General features: G+C 52.4%; 8 protein-coding genes across 8 annotated transcripts; 3 read left to right on the top strand and 5 right to left on the bottom strand.

Moving 5' to 3' along the window:
• Window positions 1–225: 225 nt before the first annotated feature.
• Window positions 226–2,216, bottom strand: NEUTE1DRAFT_90925 (uncharacterized protein; the record flags this gene model as incomplete). Its single annotated transcript, XM_009857865.1, has 3 exons — window positions 226–482; window positions 542–1,137; window positions 1,204–2,216. The coding sequence occupies 3 exons, from the start codon at window positions 2,214–2,216 to the stop codon at window positions 226–228; spliced, it is 1,866 nt and encodes a 621-aa protein (XP_009856167.1).
• Window positions 2,217–2,941: 725 nt separating this feature from the next.
• Window positions 2,942–4,303, top strand: NEUTE1DRAFT_72234 (uncharacterized protein; the record flags this gene model as incomplete). Its single annotated transcript, XM_009857866.2, has 2 exons — window positions 2,942–3,782; window positions 3,870–4,303. 2 exons carry the CDS (start codon window positions 2,942–2,944, stop codon window positions 4,301–4,303), a joined length of 1,275 nt encoding a protein of 424 aa, XP_009856168.1.
• A 1,130-nt stretch (window positions 4,304–5,433) lies between these two features.
• NEUTE1DRAFT_51664 (uncharacterized protein) lies at window positions 5,434–6,082 on the bottom strand (the record flags this gene model as incomplete). Its single annotated transcript, XM_009857005.1, has 2 exons — window positions 5,434–5,547; window positions 5,798–6,082. The coding sequence occupies 2 exons, from the start codon at window positions 6,080–6,082 to the stop codon at window positions 5,434–5,436; spliced, it is 399 nt and encodes a 132-aa protein (XP_009855307.1).
• Window positions 6,083–7,768: 1,686 nt separating this feature from the next.
• NEUTE1DRAFT_90927 (uncharacterized protein) lies at window positions 7,769–9,422 on the bottom strand (the record flags this gene model as incomplete). The annotated part of the gene is made up of 5 exons (XM_009857867.1): window positions 7,769–8,075; window positions 8,364–8,638; window positions 8,871–9,035; window positions 9,109–9,199; window positions 9,319–9,422. The coding sequence occupies 5 exons, from the start codon at window positions 9,420–9,422 to the stop codon at window positions 7,808–7,810; spliced, it is 903 nt and encodes a 300-aa protein (XP_009856169.1).
• A 1,092-nt stretch (window positions 9,423–10,514) lies between these two features.
• Window positions 10,515–11,431, bottom strand: NEUTE1DRAFT_133168 (uncharacterized protein; the record flags this gene model as incomplete). The annotated part of the gene is made up of 3 exons (XM_009857868.1): window positions 10,515–10,776; window positions 10,838–11,122; window positions 11,249–11,431. 3 exons carry the CDS (start codon window positions 11,303–11,305, stop codon window positions 10,567–10,569), a joined length of 552 nt encoding a protein of 183 aa, XP_009856170.1.
• Window positions 11,432–12,627: 1,196 nt separating this feature from the next.
• NEUTE1DRAFT_118822 (uncharacterized protein) lies at window positions 12,628–14,039 on the top strand (the record flags this gene model as incomplete). Its single annotated transcript, XM_009857869.1, has 3 exons — window positions 12,628–12,694; window positions 12,754–12,965; window positions 13,020–14,039. 3 exons carry the CDS (start codon window positions 12,642–12,644, stop codon window positions 13,445–13,447), a joined length of 693 nt encoding a protein of 230 aa, XP_009856171.1.
• A 1,032-nt stretch (window positions 14,040–15,071) lies between these two features.
• Window positions 15,072–16,314, top strand: NEUTE1DRAFT_133171 (uncharacterized protein; the record flags this gene model as incomplete). The annotated part of the gene is made up of 3 exons (XM_009857870.1): window positions 15,072–15,421; window positions 15,658–15,838; window positions 15,939–16,314. 3 exons carry the CDS (start codon window positions 15,127–15,129, stop codon window positions 16,054–16,056), a joined length of 594 nt encoding a protein of 197 aa, XP_009856172.1.
• A 164-nt stretch (window positions 16,315–16,478) lies between these two features.
• Window positions 16,479–18,148, bottom strand: NEUTE1DRAFT_150059 (uncharacterized protein; the record flags this gene model as incomplete). Its single annotated transcript, XM_009857871.1, has 3 exons — window positions 16,479–17,339; window positions 17,422–17,638; window positions 17,867–18,148. 3 exons carry the CDS (start codon window positions 18,146–18,148, stop codon window positions 16,555–16,557), a joined length of 1,284 nt encoding a protein of 427 aa, XP_009856173.1.
• Between the last annotated feature and the right edge of the window lie 644 nt (window positions 18,149–18,792).

Below are 18,792 nucleotides of genomic sequence, written 5' to 3' on the forward strand. Positions count from 1 at the left end.
TAACAGCCACTAACAGACTCACATACAGGATACGCGGAGACAAGTTATTAACTCTCTAGAGGTCGTGCATACCACCACCACTACTGGCACCACCTGCACGAGTCGCGACGAAGCTGCAGTGTTTTTTTTTGTATCCAACTCTCCATCTTGGCACAGCAACCACTCTTATGCAAACAAAGCAACCACGTCCACCCCCGTGATTCACCACAAAACTTGCCATCTCAATCACATCCCTTTCACCTTGGACCCTCCTTGATCCCAGTCGACAGATATAGGTTCGTGGTTACCCGAGAACTTCTGGCCACCAAACCACAGTTCGAACCTCAAATCAGCCGGCGCTACAATCACTCTGACATCAAATTGACAGATGTAGAAAGTGACCCCGCGTGACCAGCAAGTTCCTCTCTTGTTGACTTTGACAAGCTGGTCTTGCTGGACTCCGTTCAGATTGCTTTTCACCTCGCAAAGCTTATACGCTCCATCTGAAATAATTGTCAGCCAGGGATTGACTACATGACCGTGGTGGGTGCCGGATACCAACCTTGCTTCATGCTACTGGGTAACTGTGACGGAGCATTGTGGGAGACGACGATTTGAGAATTCCATGCCCTGGTCGTCTCCGTTTCGGCAAGCCGGATCTGAAAGGATTTCACCAAGAACGCGTTGGGGTTTACTTGGTCGCCCTTTTTGATGAGCCACTGGATTTGGTTCAAAGCCCATCTCTTGCCCGGCTCAAATGGGTCGGGGCGGACGTCTTCGTTGTAATGCATGGCGGGCACATAAATCTGCTGGACAATGACGCCGTAACTTGCTCGAGCAATGCGGGTTGACAACACCGAGGTGGCTCCTCCCGATTCCCATCTCTGTTGCCGGTCAAGGAGAAGGCCTCTCACCACCACCAACTGAGGGTCATTGCATGGGATGACTGCCACTTGGTCGCTCGCGTTGGGATGTTGGTGGACGAGGAACCGCTGCTGGAGCTGGTCACGGACGTAAGCTGAGCTGCCCAGTCCGCCCGAAAGGACCATGTATTGAACCTGGTGCAAGTGTCCCATGGTTCTGAGCCATTCTAGCTCGCCCATGATTCGGTTCACGATGCCCTCAATTTGGGGGTCAAACAATGATTGCATTTCTTGACTGTTCCGAGGTTAGCCGGTCATCCTTGGAATCACGAGACGGCTTTGCCTGACAAGAGATACTCACAGCGTGAAAACCATCCTCCCGTTCTCAATCCCCAGCCCGGCGTGGCTAAAGTTATAAGCCAACCCTTCGATTGGAATTCTGAACAGCTCTTGCATGTATGCCCTTTCGCCAAACTTGTGCTTCACTGTCCGAAACTGGTGGCTTCTCGCCAGGCGCAAGGGCAAATCAGGAGGTATATGAGCCGCAGCATCCGAACAGGCTTCCAGCCTCCGTTGTACCAAGCGCATAAACAACCGGTCGATCAGTGTAGCTCCTATCCCTACACCGTTGACGGCATGCAAGGAAGCCATCTGCGGGACTGCCATATTCAAGGAGGTAACCTGCATCAGAGCCAAATCCGTTGTTCCGCCACCGGCATCAACAGTGAGAAAGACACTCCCCATGCTGAAGCTAACGGCACTCGTTTTGAGCGTGGCCACAGCCGCCGCCTCGGCTTCGGTCAGGTCGACCTGGGCAGAGTGCTTCGGGCCTTCAACCCCAAACCCTGCCTCTCTGATCACCTTCTTAAATGAGTTGACGATACTTTGACTCGTCCAGGTGGTGGGAACGCTAAACAGGAACTCGACTGCCAGGTCTGTCCAGCCGTTTCCTATCCCACGTCGTCCAATCTGCGTCTCGATGGACTCCCTGACGTGGACATAGACCTGCTGGAGAAAGTCGGTCACGAACTGTTGCGCTTCGTAGACACTTTGCGGTGCGCTGGTGAGGCCTTGCTGCTGCGCGTCTGCTAGCGTATCCGCGTCCATGAAGATTTTGAAGAATTCCCGGCGTTGTTTCGCGCCACCAGGAACCCCAGCTTCAAGCTCGTCGTCGGCACACATGAAACCCCATGACGAGAGAGTGCCGTTGGCGTTGTAGACCAGCGTCGTTGGCACCTTGCGTTCGCCTCGGTCACCGCTACCGGGCCAGTCACTGATCACTTGGATGGGGGTCTTGGGGGTCATCCATGCCACGCCCGTATATGTTGTGCCCAGGTCGACGGAGACAACAATATCCGGGCTACCTGGGTACATGTTGAGATCGGTATGGTGGACTGCTTGGTGTATGTCAAGGCAAGCTATGCTGAAGACTGATTATTGAGGTAAATGTACCTTTTCCGTTGAACTTGGGTTAACGTTCGGCTCTTGAACTTAAGTGCGTGGAAGACGGCCTGAGCTAGCACGTAGTTCACTACCTGATATGGGAGGAGACCCAAAAGTCCGAGGGTACATGCATCACGGAGGCAAAGTTCCAGACGTAACGGAACCAGCAGGAGCTTAACCCTGTATGTCTCCTTGAAGACAACAGAACATGAAAGGTTGGGCGGCCAACAGTGGTCTAGATTCGTTTCCGACATCATGACCGGCTGTTGGGAGTGGTTGCCCGGGCAGGGATTGTCCTGCACGTATCCGACAGAGACAAGGCCGCCAATCGCTGGATGAATAGATGCGACTGACCGTTCACGAGGGTCTGCTCTACCTATTGCCATGTCTCCCTTCTTGAACATGGGGAAGATGTGGCACGAATATTATCAGTCAGCTTTGTGGCTGTCCAGCTGAAATGCACTGGACAATACTATGCAGGTGTATCACACAGTGTGTGGATTTTCTCCTGCGTCGACGAGGTCCTGGGCTGGTGTTTCTTCCTGATGATTTCCTATCTTATTGAAAGGAATCCATCCTCCGCCCGGTCATACCAGTTGCAAAGAATCAGTCACTCCTCGGAGTTCTTCTGGACATTGTCCTGTTCATCTTTCACCATGGCACAGCCTTTAGTTACTACGGTAATTGTCACAACCACTCTCACGGACAAGAGCCAGGGGATCACATTCCTATCGAAATTGACACCGGCACCGGTAGTAGTATTAGAGGCCGAATCCAACGCTAGCTCTTCGCCAACCTGCAGTCCCGCTGTCAGTGGAAACAGCCCCGATCGTGATTCTCAATGCCAAACTACACCAGCACCGGCTGAAAGACGAGGCGGAGTGGCATCTGGTGCAGCGGGCGGCATAGCTATCGGCTGCCTCATCGCCGGTATTTTTCTCGGTATCGCCGCCGCCTTTTGCTTCTTCTCGAGGAGAAGGCAAAGACACAGAGGTCATGGTGATGTTACCGAAGTTGCTATGACACCCTCCAAAGATGCGTCCTACGCACAGGTTGGGCCAGGGATGCAAAAGCAGGACGACGACGTTATGCCCCAACTGAAGAACTTTCTCCTCGATTCCCTCTCCGATCAGGAGCTCGCCGCCGAGCTTCGCGACCGACACCACCTCATCCAGCAACACGTCGAGAACCACTATCACTTCCACCCCTTGGATGCTACACGTGTAAATCGCCAGAGCCTTGTTGCGGCCCTCTCCCAACTAGGCTTGGGCGAAGCTAGTACTGAAGGCCCCTCAGCCGAAACGATCGTCTCATTTGCCTTGGATCCGAACACAAGGCAGATAGCTCTCCAGCACGTCTTATCCACGGTCATATTCACGAGCATTGATCCCAGCGCCCGAAGCCCGCTGTCCATGCTTCCCCCGCCCGTTGCGGCGTTTCTGCAGTCTGTTCCCATGGATGAAGAGCACGGAGTAAGAAGACAGGTGCATTCCCAAGGTTCGTGTTCCCCTATGTGCTTCCAGCATTATCACCGCCCACAATCCGCTTTTTTCGAAACCATCTTGATAACAGAAATCCGAATAGCTTCCACCCTAGCCCTTCACTGGTGGCGTGTGCTCTCCGCCTTCTTGTTGCACCCTCAACGCAGCCAGCGGACAGCCTTGACTCCAACAGACGCGGCGCTCGCGCCCCAAGCTGCTGCCATGGCGCAAGCGCTGAATAGCTTCCTGAGGTACTTTGTCGAGGACTCGGACACAGCTCGGTTCCAGCAGGAAAGCCATTTGCGGGAGGTCATTGTCGAGTGCGCCAAGTTTGGGTACCTGCTGTTTTCACAGCCGAGTGACTGGTGTATGTTGCACGTTGCTGGGCACGAGCAAGTGGCCGGCACAGTTCGCAGCTATCGAGAAGGGATAGTGTGCGCTGCTGGTCTGGTCAAGCGTACGGATAAGGATGGAAGGCGGCTGGGTGGAAGTGCGCAGACGAGTGGGACGTTGGTTGTTCCGCCTGTGGTTGGGTAGCGGACTGAGTGAGCTTGTCACGCGTTCATCGATGGGAGGCAGTTCGGCTTAGGTTGTGGGAATTTGGAAAGGCAGTGAGTACACATACGAGGATAAGGGACATTTCACTGGGTGCGTAATACATCTGCTCGGATATCGAGAAACTGGCAGTTTTCAAGCAGGCAAATGGGGTTCTATCGTTGGCCAACCTCTACAACAACATCTGATGGTCAACTTGCCGACCGCATCCAAAGTCCCTGTGTCCTTTGGTTTCCACCTTCATATTTGAACGTTAGGCAATCTCTAAACCAACAAGGGGCGATCACAAATTCCTCTATCTTGTTCCGGCTAAAGTTACTGCGATCCTCCTCATCGCATCTAACGGGCGAGGCTCTCACATGTGCGAACTAGCTGTCATCGACACTGTACCCCTTTCCCATGTACATAGGTAGTAAACACTGCGTGGCCGCAGACGTGCAGGGGCCTTGCATTGATTTGAGTGTGAGACCTCCAAATTGGAGGAAGGCAGCCATTAGACGCCGGCTGTGGCTTTTATAATAGGTTCCAGACTTTGTCACATCGTCACACAATTTTCTCATTCAATACCAAGAACGCCTTGAGGATGTCCACCCCCTCCTGAAGTCGTCATAAAAATAAACCGAACATGGACAGTTCAGCACGGCTCGCTTTGACTAGGAAAGACCGTTAAAAACCTGTGATAGGGATCACAATGATTTGGAAACATATCGGCTAAAATCATCCAGAGATAATGCCATTCAAGAACTGCCTCAAAATCAGGCTTAAAAGCAAGGTATATATAAGACGCTTGGAAGCGTCCCAAGTGTTTACCCAAGGTGTAATGTACTGATCGCAACATGTTCGGTCTATTCTTATGACTATTCGCCTCCTCAACCCGAGGCTTATCAAAGATTTTGGTAGCTATCTGCGTAGACGCTTCCACGAATGCCTTTATTACCTATGTGTCACCCCCTGTGTTACTATCCTTTCTCAGCTGCTCTCGACTAGAAATTCCTAGCCAGGTTAGATCAGGCTCTCAGGTCAACACCCTCAGAATGGGCCAATCAGTACGCTAAAGGAGCTCATTGGCATTCGTTGTTACCAGTCTGGCTACCACCGTCTCAGGTCGATAGTCAAAGACGGGTTCTGAACCACCCAGCTTTGAGCTTGGACTTGCAGCTGAAGTTGTCTCGGGCCAACCTGGCCAACCGTTCTTCCAGGTTTCCCCGCTGTCTCGTTCTCATTTCCTCACACGACACAGCTGGTCCAAGATCCGAGCATGTTTAATTTGACTCTCGCTTCATTTCCAGGGTCCAATCCTAATTAACTTGCTGCGCCGAACCTCTTTCTTTGTTGCTTGCCAGAGGTACCTAGGCAATCCCAAATCAGCCCCCGGCGTCACTCTCACCACTTCCCGCCAGCCTAAAGGTTAGGTGATTTTCTCTCCTCACCAGCATGGAAGCAATGGAAATACCCCCCGGCATCACATCCTCTCACAAAGCTCTCCTCTTCAATATCCCCCTCGACCACACCTCCACCGTAACCGCAGTCCGTCCCTGTCTCGAGCTGGCACGAACCTGTGTTGTCGACCTCGAGGACTTGATCAAGCTGTGTAACGAAAACCTGCCTCTTCTGAGGACAAAACCGGCCATCTTTCAGCGGACCATCAACATCATCGAGAGCGCAAGAGGGAAGATAGCCCGAGTATGTCAATTGCTGGAGAGATTGACGACTTCCGGGCGGCCTGAGTCTTCTGGGTCTTTTGCCGAAGCGCGGGGGCATCATGACCATGGATGCGGCCAGATTCAGATCTCTTTTAGAAACCGCTGGGGATGGCTAATCGCCGATGCTCGCAACTTGGTCAACCACGAACAACCACTCGTGGCGAAAGAGCATGGTGCTGTGGTTTCCGAGTTGAATTTCATAAGGCAGATGTTGCTTATCGCTCCTACTATTGTCAAAGGACCAGGGCCAGGACTAGCACAACAAGAGGGACAGTCAAACTCGAATTATCACGGCGGTAGCGGCCGGCGTTCCGAAACGACCGCATGGGAGAACATGGGTCTTCTGGACGAGATTATAGGCGGAGGCGGAAGGGGAAAATGCAATCGGACAACAGAACAACGGCAGCCACAGCAACAAACATATCCTAACAACCCCAGGTCCGGATCCGGCGGGAGCTACTTAGTACTACCACCGCCATATTCGGGCACGCCAGGATTCAAAGCAACTAATGCCTCGAGCACGACTCTATGGGATATGGGAGCGGGGTTCCAAGAGCTTCCAGCCCCGACAAGTCAAACTGTCTCTGCCAATGCACACACCAGGCCAAAGCCAAATGCCCTACACAAGTCGTTGTCATCAACAATGGTATTTGACACAGTCGGAGTGGGATTGCTCTACGGCGATGGCCATGGTCACACAAAATCGTCGTCCCTGACATCAACGTCAACACCACGGTCGGAGCTACCTGGGCCTTTGGCTGCTGCCACTAGCAACACGCTTATCTATAATCAACATACACACCACCATAATTACCAGTGCTATCATCATCGCCATAACCATAACCAGATGGCAATCAATGAGGGGGAACCGCAGGAACTGTCAGGTGTGGCGTTTGCTCCAGATCCTGTGGAATTGCCTTGAAGTGAAGGCTCATTTGTGGTACTAGGCCTACCTTCTAGTTATAACAAGTTCGCTTGAAACTATATTGTGTATGTAGGGCCTAACTTAGGTGGGCAATCGCTCTCAAAATATCGTCAGCGCGATGAGGGCAGAAACTCTGGAGTTGACGCAGTTCGCCTGTAGGATCTGAGTATTGTAGGGATGCTTCGTAGCATTCACTCGGATGGCCTCAAACACCAAAACGATTTGACCAGACCAAACTCACTGCTGATGAACATCATGAAAATACTATGCATCTGTATGTGTGTGTTGTATCAGTGCTCATGCCATACAAGGTATTTAATCTACATGCGGACCTGAAGACTAGAGGATATGATTTCAGACACTTGGAGCCATCAACGAGGGGATTTTAAGGGAAGGACCTCACAACACCTCGGCTGACCAATCCACCAAGGTTAAAAGGACGCGGAAGGCTCTAATGATAGTGCGCTTGTGCTTGCGCCGACAAAACAGCGATGCTCAGCAGCTGTGTTCATATCTTCAAAACGACTGGTTAGCCTTCATGATTCCCTTCTGCGCTTCTAGAGGACCTCATCTGCTTGATTTTTTTTTTTTTTTTTTCCCTTTTGGCTCTTTCTGGCGCTGTTCGCAAGAGGCTTTGAGATTCTGGAGCGCCGGTCAGTGCCAGCCACCCCAAGCTTAGAGCCTCATTTAGGTGGTCTGACGTACCTCGTTAGGTAGCTTCGGCAGCTGCTCTAGTGTCTCGGGGAGAGCGGATTCTGTCTTGAGCGCCTGAATCATCAGCCAATCTGTCATGCGCAGAAGATTTTGCAGCCACAGAAGAGGCCCTGCGGCTTCTACTGCCGGGCCTGGGCGTAGCATCTACGCTGCTGTCTCGTTCATCCCTTCTACGAGAGCGTCTGTGAGGGCTCCGTGAGCGGCGAGGGCTAATACTGCGGCTTCCGCTTCTGCTGCGTGATCGACGTCTAGAAGAACGGTGATCGGGATAAATGCTGCGGCTACTACGACGCGTTCGCCTAACCGGGGTGCGGCTTCGCGATCGGGAAAGGCGAGAAGATCCAGTAGACGATACGGACCGACTGTAGCGCTTGCTTCGAGCCCTCGACAGGCTCCGGCTCCGACTCCGGCTCTGGGTTCGACTGCGACTAAGACTCCGAGTCAGGCTTCTACTGAGGCTTCGGGTGATGCTCCGGCTCCGACTTGGGCTGCGGCTCCGGGTGCGGCTACGGCTCCGACTAGGGGAAGTGGAGTAACGGCGGCGCTTGGGGGAGCGAGAGCCACGATCGGATGAAACCGAGCCAGTCCGAGATCGGGAGCGCCCCCGGTATCTGGGTCCGCGCCGTGGTGATGGTGACCTGACGCGCTTATGCGGTCCCCTGTGGGGGATCGGAGAGCGAGAACGAGTACGTGATCTTACCCGTCCCCGTCTTGGAGGAGGGCTAGGGGATCGAGTAACAGATCGCCGGCTTCCGTCAACGCTGGGTGTCCGCGAACGAGAGCGGGACCTCGACCGCACAGACGGCGACCTAGTTCGAGATCGCCGTCTCCTGTCGTCCCGTCGTCCTCCGCCACGTCTGAATGTCGGACTTCCTCGGGGAACATATGAATCTCTGAGTCCTCCTCTTGGTGGGCCACGGTCCTTTTGATCACGGAAACGCGGTGGTGAGCGAGATCGACCACCGCCACCTCGGCCTATGTTCCCTCGGGGGTCGCGGTCGTCACGGCGTCCTCCACGCCAGGAGTCGCCACGGCCACCACCCATACCGCCTCCTCGGCCGCCGCGGCCCCTTTCAGGCCGACCTTCGAATTCTCGACGTTTCTGTCGTGCCTCTTCTGCGGCTTTGTCCGCTTCCAGCTGTCGGAAGCACTGTCAACCAACGCTCACCAAAGGTCGCCAGGTCGAAAAGGGAATGGAGGTGCGTACCTTCTCCTGAATCAATTCCATCTTCTTGGCCTCCAGAAGCTCCTTTGGCACACCTTGAGGACTAGTCTGCGCACTAAGTAGAAGCTTCCACAGGTCCCTGCAGAATGTCGGGGTATCTTTGTCGAGAAAGCCTGTGAGTTGGATCTGCATGGACTTGATGTCGGGCTGCCATCACCGTGTTGTCAGTATCATGTTGCGGCAAGGAACGGGGTAGTTTTAAAGACGGTCGGCGACTTACATAGCGGCCACTCTCAAGTAGGTTGAAAACCAGCTCGATAACGACATCATCCTCGTTGGCTAGGATCTCGGTGACCTTGCTGGCAATCCATCTGATCAAAGACGCGACGTGTTAGCAATTGCCTTGTAGTCATCCTCCCCTGGCAATCAAGTCCCCAGTGTATCACAGCGATGCGAGCTTGTTAACTTAACAGTGACTGGGTGCACTTACTTCTTCATGACCTGAATGTTGACCTTTTGCATGTCCACCTTCTGATTGAATTCGGGAGGAAATTTGGTGCTCTTCAAGAGCTTGGCGTCCACTCCGGTCGCCATTGTGGGCAGTATGTTTCGAGAATACTGCTGCAATACGTGGGTGAGATGGGGAGTCGATCAACGTCGAAACGGCGGAGGAGAGAAAGGATGTGGATGTTGAATTGGTTGCACCAGACTGCGAGCAACAAGTTAACAGAAGATGATATCGTCGGGCGCGACGTTTTGTGGTGGATCCCCCACTAACTTACTGTGGAGCCAAATACACGCGCGCTGTCGGAAGTCCACTTGCAAGGGCCCGCTCCAGGGCCGGGGGTCGGGGTTGAAGTGGATGGACGGACGGTTGGGGCTGCATAACACATTCTAGAAACCGCAAGCCAATCACGCATATCGTCCTTCTGGCAACTAAATTATACGATCTGGATGGAAACTAATTGTGACTAGTATAATATCATATGACTGGAATTGTCCTGGAAATTGGTAGTCAAGAAGGGCGATATTACACTCGGTAACCGTGGGCAAGCATTCGTTCCAAAGAGACTGTCCATGTTCACATTTCACTATGATATCAACAGCTGTTGGATATCGATGGCACAAGACCGGAGGGACAACGAGATCACATATTTTTTTTTGGTGGAATTTAAGCAATTCGTCCAGCCGATGTTAAGCTTTCCCTGCATAATATATGAGATACTCACGGAGACATTGCAGTAGTGACGGCAGGGTGTGGCAGGTTTTTGCCAGAATGAGTGGATGTCAAGGCGTAAGCAAATCATAATTCAATGCTCAGTGTATGTTCATATACCCTCCACAAAGGACCGACATTCCCCTGTGCTTTTCAGAACGCCGAATAGATTTTGCGGAATAGACATTGCCGTTTGCCATCCGAGCCGTCGTAATAATTCATCCTGCCCAAACGCCAAAGACGGATTCATGGGGAGAGGCACGTTCACATACCACAATGAGTGAATCTATCAGCAGGCTGAGAAGACGAGAAAAACCAAAGCCATACCCAAGCAAAACCATCTGAGCTTGTTCTCCTGGATTGCCATCGTGACTGTATATGGGTCATGAGAAATGCAACGATCTTGAACTTTTAGGACAGGAAAAAAAAAAAAAAAAAGAAAAAAAAGAGAAAAAAAAGAAAAAAGAAGAAGAAGAAGAAGAAAGATGAGTTTGCGGAAGGGAACCTTGCTACATGGTGTGTTCACGAGGGTGGCGGCGATTGGGCCTTGGGATAGATGAAACGACTTATTTTGGCATCTGCGCCATCTTTCTTCTCCGTTTGGTAGCGGGATTGCAATGCGGTTATCTTGTCTCTGAGTTTATCGATGCTTGTGGTGTCTTGCTGCTTCAACTTTGTACGAATCTCGTATAATGCCATCAGGGAATGCGCTCGGTCAACGTCATCTTCGGGCTGTGAAGCTGTTAGTAACCCAGTCCTCCGATGGAACCACACATCGGACATGAAACCTGACCTCAGATTCTCTTCGTGGAGTGCCGGGAATGGACCCATGGTTCGAGTGCGTACGGGTCATGGGGGGAGTCGTAAGGGGACGGCCGTATTTGTCATACCTGGCGGGCGAGGCCGTCCTAGAGAGTAGGGAGGTTGCGGAAGCGACACGTTGGTGATGGAGTTGATGTTGATTAGGGTGGATGGGAGGCTGCTCGGTTGATGGTTTCAGATGATGGGACAGTTCCGGAGCGGGCTGGCTGGCGCTCTTGTTTGCGTTGACGACCGCAAGTGCGGCCTGTGATTCTTGCTGTGGCGAGAGTGTCAGAGAGTAATGATCCAACATGAGCGGATCCCAACAGCAGTGCCATGCGCGCGACGCCGATAGGGGGGGACTTGTTCGTCAAGTTCTGTGGGGACGGGAAAGGAGACATACAGCCGCATTTAGATCGCTAAGATCGGCCAACATCTGGGCAAGTTGGATGCTCTCCATTGTCTCGTATGCACTCCTTGAACTCAATTAACGAATGCGGGTCGATTTGCGACCATCCAATGAATACGTGTCTAAAGTTGTAGAATGGGATGTGACTCCGAAATAAGGACACCTGGGAGTTTTAGTCGCCCTCAAGACGAATGGATCAGGGTCGAGAATGTATGTATGAATCTGGAACAAGTGGACGGTGTGCAGGAGGTGTCTTTTCTTTTGTTGCAGGTAAAGGCGGCAGAAATCGGGAGATCCAGGAAAGAGACGAAGAGGAAGCGGCCGGGTGACCTAAAGTGGTCGCAGATGAGCGGGAGTGTTGCAATATGAAAGCCGCTTTCAAGTTCACGTCATACTGGTAACCCACGCCCAGATTGTTCGATTCCGCTTTGTCACCAGCCTGGTTGCAGACCGTCTGACCGAATGGATGGAAAGGATCCAGCGAGCGCAGATGGTGTGTGGTGGCGGGGTGCGAGCGCGCGGATGATATAAGGTACGACCTTGAAATGAGTGTCCGGTGGGGAGAAGGAAGTAGCGGAGGAACGGACTGTCGGTTTGCAACTGGGAGGTCTTTTCATAAAGGGATGCCCGACGGGGAGGGACGTCTCTTCCTTTGCTGGAGACATCCCAACGCGGTGCTAGCCAGGTAGAGGCAGGATGCGGCTTGGGGTAGTCGCGTGGGCGTTCTAGACATCCCTGGCATTGCCGGTAAACCACCGATTCGAGCGGGCTTCCCCACACTTTCAGTAGCGCTCCCCACTTCCCGCCCTTACAGTTTCACTAAGGATAATGGGTTAGGAAAGCGTATGATAAACAACTAGAGAGGTACATTTGAACGATGCATGTCCTCCGTGCTCGGGGCCGAGACCCTTGTGTGAGCCGGCCGATCCCCGGCCTCCACTAGGTATCCTCAGGCTATTGCTGCCAAGACGATTCCTTGGCTGGTACTGTAAGTAGCAAGAGTTAGTATTCAGCGCACTAAGCTTTCGTCTCAGCGGTCGTTGTGCTTGTCTCGATAAACCCGTCGTACGTGTCCTAAACCCTCTCGGCGTTACGCAGAGCTTTAATCTAGAGAGGCCCTTGGCTGTCAGCATTTAGAGCAAGGAGGTGAGTCCCAGCCAATAGCAGGGCAAGAAGGAGGTTGATCGGTTTTGTACGGGACATCTTTTCCAGCGTCACAGTCAAGATGGCCGCAAACTGCCTGCGTGGAGTTCAGCACGCAATGGAACCCCCCCAAAGCCTGATACTGATAAGCAAAGTCTAGAAAGTCTCATAAGCTCTATACACCTCTAACCAGCCAAAAACTGGTCGCAACATGAGTCTCACATTCAGGAGAGGATTGACCACCATGGCCTCGCTCAAGAAGGCCTCCAAGGTTGTCTGCATTGGCCGCAACTATGCGTATGTGTGCATAAGTACGCCATAAACGCATCTGAACATAGTTGACTCATTTTCAATAGGGACCACATCACGGAGCTGAACAGCGCAAAGCCCAAGCAGCCTTTCTTCTTCCTCAAGCCTCCTTCGTCCATTATCCTTCCCGGAGAAGGACCCGTCATCCGGCCCCGTGGTGTTGATATGCACTACGAGGTTGAGCTTGCTCTTATCCTCGGCAAGCGTGTCAGAGACCATGACGCTTCGGACTTGCAGGGAGCTCTGGACGCCATTAATAGTGAGTTTTCCATATTCCAATATCATAGTCAAAATACTGATCTTTCTTTTTCAGGCTATGCTCTCAGCATCGACATGACGGCACGCAATGTCCAGAATGAGGCCAAGAAGAAGGGCCTCCCCTGGGACATTGCCAAGGGATTCGACACGTTCCTGCCCATGAGCAAGCTCATTGAGAAGTCCCGTATTCAGGACCCTCACAACATCGAGCTCTATCTCAAGGTCAACGACGAGGTTCGTCAGAACGACTCCACCAACTTGATGCTCTTCCAGATTCCCCGCATCCTTAGCGATATCTCCAAGGTTATGACGCTCGAGGCCGGTGACATCGTCCTGACTGGCACTCCCAAGGGCGTTGGCCCAGTTGTCCCCGGTGATGTGATGCGCGCCGGTATCCGTGTGGATGGCAAGGAGATTGAGGAGGCCAAGATCGAGATCGCGGTCGAGGAGTCTACTCGCTCGTACGAGTATGCTGAGACGTAAACACCGAACGAACATAGATGATAGCCCACCCTCATACAACCTAGTGTAGTTCGATGTACATAGATTCTATTTCACATACGCTCGCAGGGCGGACATCTGACAAGGCCATCATTTCCACCGCGCAGAACCCCCAAGCCATGATGCAGACCCTTCCATTCACTGCACATTCGGATCCTGGATCGATCCAGGCTTGGGGCACCAATCGGCCAGCTCATCACACTTCTTACAAGTCCTCAGCTGCTCATTCTCCTTAAAGGCTTCCACGGCCGCCTTGATCTGCGTTCCCAAATCGGTGCAGTGGAAGCTCGCCTCGTGGACAATCTCCTTGCAGTTCTGGCAGTACCACCTCATGCGGTCGATGGTGTCGGCGGGACGCTTCTGTTCCAGCACGATACCGACCGTGTCGGCGAACCGCACCGGGTTGTGCGGGGTGTTGCCTGGCAGGAGGAACATCTCGCCCTCGCGGATGATGATATCTCTGAAGTTTCCGTCGTCGACCACCTTGAGCATCATGGCGCCCTTGTACTGGTAGAACCACTCGGGGGTTTGGTTGATGTGGTAATCCGTGCGGGCGTTGGGGCCACCAACGATCTGTGGGCGGGTTTTTAGTCACGAATGGAATCAGAAGTACCTGTAGTCGAGTTGCTACTTACCATGACGGTAAAGTCATCATTGTAAACGCAGTAGTTGTTGATGGGCGGCTTCAGAAGGTGAGAGTTTTCTTCGAGCCTGTGAAGCTGTGAGCGCAAGCTGATACGCTGAGGGGTTACATGTGGCTGATGGTGATGCATACCATTTCGGCAGGTTTACTGGTGAGGAAAGCATTTTTTAAGACCGAATTTGTGTTTGTGATCACTATGACTCGGTCTTCTTCTTTCTTTTACCGTTCTTTTCTCCCAGAATCAACCTCCAAGATCCTCAAGTTATGACGCTGACGATGGGATGATTCAAACTGCGAACAGCTGACTGCTTTGTCAGCTTTTCCCGGCACTTTTAACGATATAGGCAGGGGCCGGGAAAAACGCATACCCAGTTAACTGTACTCGAACTTTCAGTGTTGACTGTAAAATGGGCTTGTACAAGACCATACATAGAAGTACAAATCCAGAAATGTCTACTACGCAGGTAATGGAAGTTTCGAACAACATGGAGCGCTGGAAACCATGAACTAAATTCCGGCAGGTACAGTATCCCAACAGTAGTAGTACCCCACTTGTCCGTTTGATGCCCCGCCAGATGATGCCTGCTGTCAGACGGAGGGGATACCAGGGCCTGCCAAACGAACTCTAGACAAGTCTGTTTCCCCCTCAGGGAGTGTTGTTGTTCGGATGCCAGACCCCTGTTTATCTTGCTCAAACTAGCTTGATAGCGAGCTCGCGAGATTCGTACCATTCAGCTGCAGGGCGTTGTAGGCGTATTCTCAGGTGCTTCATGTCTCCTCTGGCCGTGAATTGAACACAACGTGCGAAACTCCAGCTCCGACCTCGAGGTTCCACCAACGGAACACTTCAGTTCCTCTTTCAACTGATGGGACACGAGGCGCTCACTCACAGCCACCTCTACCTTATAAGTCGAGATCCCCAATCAACGACTCTGCCACTCTCACTTCAACTCCCTCCTTTTTTTTATCTCTCCTATAACCGAAGCAACAAACATCTCAAGGAGCAGCAAAACGAACCATGGATCACTCCGGCCACGACCACAGCACCCACATGGACCACTCCGGCCACGGCGACATGCACTCGGGTCATCCTGGGATGGGCGAAGGAGCGCCGAGGTGTAGCATGAACATGCTCTTCACCTGGAATACGGAGAACCTCTGCATCGTCTTCCGCCAATGGCACATCCAGTCGACCTTCAGTCTTGTAGTCTCCCTTCTCGCCATTGTCGCGTTGGCGGCCGGATACGAGGCACTTCGCGAGGGCATTAGACAGTATGAGGCATGGACTAATAAGAGGGTGGAGACTACGCCTCGTAAGTTGTTCATCCTCACTTCCCCTTTTTGTGTCTCGGGCCCTCTGAAACCACTTTGCTTCTCTTTAATCCGATACATATTGCTATCTTTGCCTTGGCTTTGCCATAGCATCTCATATCAATATGTCACAAGGTTACATGGCATTAAACACACACACACACCGAATGCCTACTACATCTACCATGCGTTTGGTGTCGTATCGTATTGCTAAGATGACCATCTATCTGTCTTGGAGACCCTCGAGAACAGTATCGCGATGATGATGACGTTGAACCACAACTTGAAGATGAAGAACGTCTTGCTGAGACTACCATGCCGTGGTTACTAGGGCAAAATGTGGCTGCAGTCACCAAGCGGGCCCACGCCATCAAGTCGGTCTTGTATGGGATCCAGAACTTTTATGCGTTCATGATCATGTAAGAGATTTCCTTCTCCCCTTCCACCTTTTGCTTTCCAATTTTGTTTCCAAAGCTTGAATGTTTTCTATTTCTGACCACACACACACACACACAAAAGGCTCATCTTCATGACGTACAACGGCTGGGTCATGCTGGCTTGCTCTTTGGGAGCTGCGTTGGGATACTTCGTTTTTGGGTCCCGTACTACTGCTACCAAGGAAACTGCTTGCCATTAGGAGGTGTCATTGACGTGCTCATGAGTGCACAATTCTCAAACGTGAGGAGAAAATCATATGGCTTGAGCGGCGAGGTGTTATGGCCACTTTGCATAGCGGCTGGTGAGAAGAGCGGCTAGAAGGGTCCGAAAAGTGCCATCAGAGTGTTCCTAGATGTAATCGGCGGTTAATACGATGGGACGTATGGGGTATGTATGTATATCCCCATGAGATAGGATCTAGTTGACAGTTTTTTACCGTATTATATATAATAACTGACGAATGGATGTGCATGGCTTTGAAACGATGAAGGGGAAAAAAAAATCAGTTGCGCCAGCCGCGAATCGAACGCGGGGCCCATCGATGGCAACGATGGATTTTACCACTAAACCACTGGCGCTTTGTGGCGTTGATATTTCAATTATTGCATGACAAGTGCCTATGAATCGACAACAAGACGTCTATTCCAACACCTTGTTCACCCACATTGAACCACATTACCTCCAGGTCCTCCTCTATCTACATCTTTGACGCCTCGCTAGCCTTCTTCGCCGCCTCACTCGCCTTCTTTAGATCCTCCTGCGTGAACACACTCTCCTTCTTCGTCTTCTCCCCCAGCATGCCCAACTTATCCAACCCCATGATCATCCTCTCGTCTCCAAAATGGCTGTTATGCTCGAACTCGGGCTCCTCCCCATATGCCACCGTCGCCGCGTCCACCAGTATCCTTGCCGTCATTCCCCAGACCTTGTATCGTTCGCTTTCCTCCTCGTCCCCACGGGCGAGCGCTGCTGTCGGTGGCGGCAAGTCCTCGTCGTCTTCCGGGTTGATGATTGCGCTTTTGTTGGACGACTTTTCTTCGGCGGCCTTTAGCTGCTTCCGTGACCCCGGCTTGGCTACCTGCTGGTTGTTGACGGGCACGTAAAAGAAGTGCAACCGCCACCGCTCCTCGTGCCAGTTCGTCCAGCTGCCCTCGTACCACTTGCCTGGCGGCGGCTTTTCTTGCGAGCCGTCATCGTCGCTTTTCGGAAGATCATCATTGGCTCGCAAAAAGTTGTGGAAGGGCGCGGAGAAGACGGCGGCGACTTCCTTGGCATTGAGGCGCGGAATCAGGGATTCGTCTGCCGCTGGCGCGACCTTGTTATCGGCGTGCAAAAAGGCAACACAGGGACGGACGACTAGCTCGGTGCGCGCGAGGTTCATGGGCAGATAGCAGAGGTGTTCGATGCGGAAGGGCGAGGGGAGCTTGTTGTCGTCCATGGGAAGACCGATTTCTTCCCAGGCTTCGCGGCGGGCGATTTGATCTGTGTGAAACAGTCCAAAGTTAGTGGTCTTTGGTCTCTCGTTACTGGTAGTTTATGTGAACGTGATAGCGAGACTTCATACATGGTGTTTCCTCTACACTATCTGCCTTCCCGCCGGGTAGCGCGGCATGCCCAGAGAAGCTGCGCATGCTCGCGGCGCGCATGGTGATGACGACACGGAGATCACCGCGCTTATCTGCGAAAAGGAGCAACAGCACCGCGGCGCGGCGACTGATTGGTAGGCGGTCCCATAGCGGAAAGGGAGGGGGCTTAAAGGCTCTTAACCGGGCAATGGCAGCCTGCAAGGTAGAATTATGTTAAGTGACATGAACGTTTTCATGATAGAATAATGATTCATGTGAACTCGGAAGTCATGCAAGGGGCTGACCCGATTTCTACCTCAGGGCACCACGCAAGCCCGGGCCGGAGTCGGAGTGCGAAACCGGACACACGGCGCCGGAGCCAAGCGGTCTTCCACGGGAGCAAACAACCGACACGGAGTCAAAAAATGAGGTATAAGTACTAACCGCCGAGGCTGGACTAAGCGGTTTCATGGTCGAAGCATCCCAATAATGGGAAGCCTCGCTGTCGATAGCCTTCTCTTCCTCCTGATCCTTTGCGGTTTCCCCGTCTTCTTTACTATTCTCCTCCTGTCCCTCCGTTGGCAATTCACCCGTTCTTGTTGACGTCGGAAATAAGATCTCAGGATCCTGTACACCCTGAATACTCTGAGCAATGGTCTGGAACTCTTCGTGGTCTTGAGGGAAGTCGCCGGTGGTGTGCGCGCCCACTTCATTCGAAGCGCTCATGATATCAACCAGGATGTGCCGTAAAGAAATAGGTAGATACGAGAGATAGGACGGGACTCGAGAACCGCGGCTGTTTGGACGGAGGTTGGACGCAAAAGAAGAGGGTAGGCAGAACTGTGACTGGAACTAGCAGAACAACCTCAAGTTACTGTACGGTACCTCTATGACACAGTCTACGTATAAGCACACTAGAGGTACCTTCCTTTGGGGATGTTGTGCGGGGAAATAGCGGGGAAGGAGGAGCGGTACCGATGGAAGCCGGAGTAATTCAGTGGGGGTCTTTTTGGGGAGATCTACTGACGTCAATGAGGTTGAGGTTACCTATTTCCTCGAGTGCAGGGGCACTTGCAATTCTGTCTCTCCATCTCCAATACTCGGGCTATTCTCTACCTAATTAATGTGAACTGGGTGTATTCTTCACTTTCATGTGTAGATAATAGCTCCCAATACGCGCGTCAGTCAGTTCCACTACATACTCCAGTGTGCTGAAATGACAGTTTCACATTGCAACAGCGGTTCATCCTTCCTTGTCCCGACGGCCTCGCCCTGTGTCATGCTTGAAGCGCCAACCTACCTACCTATGCCAGGGCTTCCCGGTGCCCTACTATACCAAACTCGCAGCCGAACTTCCTTGACAACAAAAT

The sequence above is a fragment of the Neurospora tetrasperma genome (genome assembly GCF_000213175.1).
Source record: "Neurospora tetrasperma FGSC 2508 unplaced genomic scaffold NEUTE1scaffold_81, whole genome shotgun sequence".
In the NCBI taxonomy this organism is placed as follows: domain Eukaryota; kingdom Fungi; phylum Ascomycota; class Sordariomycetes; order Sordariales; family Sordariaceae; genus Neurospora; species Neurospora tetrasperma.